A 4,154-nucleotide genomic window follows, 5' to 3' on the forward strand; every position below is an offset into this window, starting at 1 on the left:
GCAAGCCTTTGAAGAGCTTGGAGTTAAGAACAGAGATGATGAGCTGCTTAAAGTCTGAGATGTCTCTCGGTAACCTAGACTTAGGGGCTTGGGGGAAGGCAGCCTTGGTGTAAAGAAGCCATTGATTGGTGAGATTTCAGGTCTCCCCATTAAACAAAAACTTTCAAAAGTTCAAAAACTTAATTGGTCAGAAATGGAACTAAACAAAGTATGTTCTGTTCTCCCCAGACTGATTGCTTAAGGACTCCCTGAACCTGGGCTAATTAAGTTACCTTAGTGACTACGTCCCTTTGGGGAAGGAAGGAGGGGGAGGTAGGTGGGAGAACCTAAGCTTATCATATTATTATTTCTGGACTTTTGTCTAGGTTTCTTTCTGAGGGCAGTTTCCTTCTTCATTGTGAATAGTGATGGCAGCGACTTGCTCTGGCCCTTATGCATGGTCCAGAACTAGGTAGACAAGATTTAGCCTAGCTGTGCTCTAGACAGCATTAGAAGTGTCATTGAAGCTCCTCCACTAGAGGTGAGTATCTTCTCAAGTTTTCCCCACAATGAAGGAGAAGGTAGGAAAACATCAGCATGGGAGGGTCCTGGGTTTGGCTGCCCTCTACTTATTCTAGAGACTAAAGAGTGGGCTAGGGGAGCTCCAGAGTGGATGGGCTCATCTCGCAACCCCTCCTCTGCAGCAGAGGGCAGATTCAGCTCTTTTAATGTCAAGGATAGGCACAGTTACTTGCCGTTACTAGGATCCTTCTCTCACATCTTTCTTCATCCAGTGCTGCTATGCAGAGTTTGTGGAAAAGCAGTCCACCATACTCTCCCAACAATCTTGTCCTTGAAGCATGCTTATTCAATAGTAAAACAGCCAAAGAGAGAGAATATATATTATCAGGGTTTTGCTAGGAAGGGAAGGGAGGAAGCAAAGTTGGTAATTTGAGGTAGGAAGAGAAATAAAAAAGAATAAGAATGAGAAGATACAGAAAAGTTGGACTTCGCCAGAATCAAGTATTATCTAATCATCAATCCATTCATCCATCCATCCATCCATCCACCATCTACCAAAAAATTTTAGTACTTATTTGTCTCAAGAATATTACATATATGTATGCATGCATGCCTGCAAGTGATACATTTTGTGTGCCAGTTTGGGTATATAGAGATGAAGAAGACATGCCTTTGCCCCTACAGAGTCTACATTCTTATCCCAAAGATGGACTTCTTTTATTTTTCACTTCCTTATCTTGTGTATGGCCTATCTCCCTATCTTCGTTGAATAAAAGTTCAACAATGCAGAGATTTTCATTTGTTTTGTCCTGAGCTACATTTGTTTCATGTTAAACAAAGGAATATAATAAACAATTAAATACATGATATAGTATCATGTAATAATAAGTGCTATGCAGAAAACTAAAGTCCAATAGTGTGTCTTTCCTTTACTTTTTTTGGGTAAGTTTATTGGGAACACTTGTCTGAGAAGGTGACATTAGATTAATGGGCTAGATGAAGGGGGTGGAGGCAGAGATCCAGAGATTCTAACTAGCTGATGGCCTAGGATCTATTCCATTGCAGTGCCACTTAACATCTCTCTTTCTTCCCAGGAATGTGGGGGATAAAATGGAGTTATGAAAGCATGGATCTGCTCTTAATTACAATTTGTTCTGTGGAATTAACACAATGGCAAAGCCAGGGATTCCAGAGATCCCAATTTGAGATCTTGCTTCTGTGCGATATGAGGGTTGTAATGTGGGGAAAGAGAAGTTGGTCTTACCCCCTGCCTCTTTTCTGCTGGCCCCAGGGTGGCACTGTGCAGTAAAGATGAGGGCCAGCATTCAAAACTTTCAACCTTTGTACATCATTTTGACTGTCATCATATCATATGGTGAAGTGCTAGAGTTGGTACAGTTAATCTAAGAGGAGGTAGGACCATCCCAGGGGCAGAGGGGCCTGAATAAGTCAGCTTAAAACTGTCCAGTTTAAAAGGATTAGTCTCTGCTCCCTATGAAAAGGCACAGACTTTGGAGATGATAAGGAAGGTTTTCCTCACACCAAGAGAGAGGAAGTTGTGTTCCTCCATCCCCGGGGGCTAACTGCACAGTAATGTGGGAACCCAACTGCTAGATTTGAGATTACTTAGTAGTTAGCACTGACTATATAGAATGTCAGTAGCACAGACATCTTATTTAATCACAAGGTTGGAAAGAGTTCCTCATCCAAATCTGTCTTCTTCACTCTTGAGAGCAGTGCCATGTTGAACAATGCTACCTCTCTTTTTATCTCTAGGTTCCACAAGGAGCAGAAGCAAAGACTACATGATGGGCAATCTCTCTAGTGCCACTGAATTCTGCCTTCTAGGTTTCCGTGGGTCTCCAAAACTACACCACATCCTTTTTGCTATATTCTTCTTCTTCTACTCAGTGACATTGATGGGAAACACAGTTATCATCGTGATTGCCTGTGTTGATAAGCGTCTGCACTCCCCGATGTACTTCTTCCTTGGTCACCTCTCTGTCCTGGAGGTCCTGGTCACAACCATTATTGTCCCCGTGATGCTCTGGGGATTGCTGCTTCCTGGGATGCAGACAATGTCTTTGACTGCATGTGTTGCCCAACTCTTCCTCTACCTTGCTGTGGGTACCACAGAGTTTTCATTACTGGGAGTGATGGCTGTGGACCGTTACGTGGCTGTGTGTAACCCATTGAGGTACAACATCATAATGAACAGCTTCACCTGCAACTTGGTGGTGATTTTGTCATGGGTATTTGGGTTCCTTTCTGAAATCTGGCCTGTCTATGCCACATTTCAGCTTACTTACTGCAAATCAAATGTGTTAGACCATTTTTTCTGTGACAGAGGGCAATTGCTCAAACTCTCCTGTGATGACACACTTTTGACAGAATTCATTCTTTTTTTAATGGCTGTTTTCATCATCATCGGTTCTTTGATCCCTACAATTGTCTCCTACACCTACATCATCTCCACCATCCTCAAGATCCCCTCAGCCTCTGGCCGGAGGAAAGCCTTCTCTACCTGTGCCTCCCACTTCACCTTTGTTGTGATTGGCTATGGCAGCTGCTTGTTCCTCTATGTGAAACCCAAGCAAACCCAGGCAGCTGAGTACAACAAGATAATTTCCTTGTTGATTTCTGTGGTAACTCCTTTCCTGAACCCTTTCATCTTCACTCTCAGGAATGACAAGGTCAAAGAGGCCCTTCGAGATGGTGTGAAACTCTGCTGTCAACTCCTCAAGTATTAACTCTTTTCTAAGTCAGTTTTAGGGGGTATGGCCCTTATTATGGATTTCTCAGTAACCTAGATGATCTCAACTCCTCTCTTATCATTATCATTCTCATCAAATCAGATAGTGTGCACAAATACCACTAATTCTTATATTAGAAAAGGTAGAGAAAAATGAAACCCATTCTCTGCCCTGTAGAAACCTATAGTCTTAAATTCTGCTAATTTCCTCTTTTGAAGTCAAGGAAACATCCTTGTGATGGATGAGCAGCTAGAAAAATGAAATGTTCAGATTTTTGCAAGGACTCTATTGGCCCAACAAATTTGTTGGAAAATTCCACTCCAAATGCAGGCTTTCACAAATGGCTCATTAGACAAGCCTTTGTGCTAAACTTCTTGGTGGCCAGAATAACAGGCTGCAGCCACTGCATCTTGCCCAAAACTCCCCTTCCCCAGCTATATACATTCCAATCTTTAAAAGGACACTAAAACTCACTACTCACTTCTCCATTGGCTCAACACCATTCCTTCTCAATTCCCACCCCAACAGACCTCTGGGTCCAACCATCACGTAAACCATGAGTTAAACCCCTGTCCATCCATCTTAACCGACTGACCATCCCCAAAAGCAAAGCATAAATACAGCTCTCCTTTTGTCACAAGTAGGCTGAAGCTTTACTTCAGACCTCCGTCATCCTGATGGTGCCTTTCCTTCCGATGCCTAGCATGCTGCTGCGTAAATAAACTTTCACGCTTGTGGTCAATTAGGCTCCATGCCCTCTATGACCACACACCCCGAAATTTCTAACAAAATTTTCTTATAATCAATTTCTGAAAGTATGTTTGTGTGGACGAGGTAGGAAAGAGAGAGAAAGGTGTGGTGAGACAGGTGTCATAATGATGGTATGAAGATAAAGGTGCT

The 4,154-nt window shown here is 42.7% G+C and overlaps 1 protein-coding gene across 1 annotated transcript; it reads left to right on the forward strand.

The window, feature by feature from the left end:
* Positions 1–2,306: 2,306 nt before the first annotated feature.
* Positions 2,307–3,251, forward strand: LOC119535148 (olfactory receptor 9A4-like). Its single transcript, XM_037837627.1, has one exon. It carries the CDS (start codon positions 2,307–2,309, stop codon positions 3,249–3,251), a length of 945 nt encoding a protein of 314 aa, XP_037693555.1.
* The last annotated feature ends 903 nt before the right edge of the window (positions 3,252–4,154 follow it).

This window comes from Choloepus didactylus, chromosome 5, assembly GCF_015220235.1.
Source record: "Choloepus didactylus isolate mChoDid1 chromosome 5, mChoDid1.pri, whole genome shotgun sequence".
Lineage (NCBI taxonomy): Eukaryota > Metazoa > Chordata > Mammalia > Pilosa > Megalonychidae > Choloepus > Choloepus didactylus.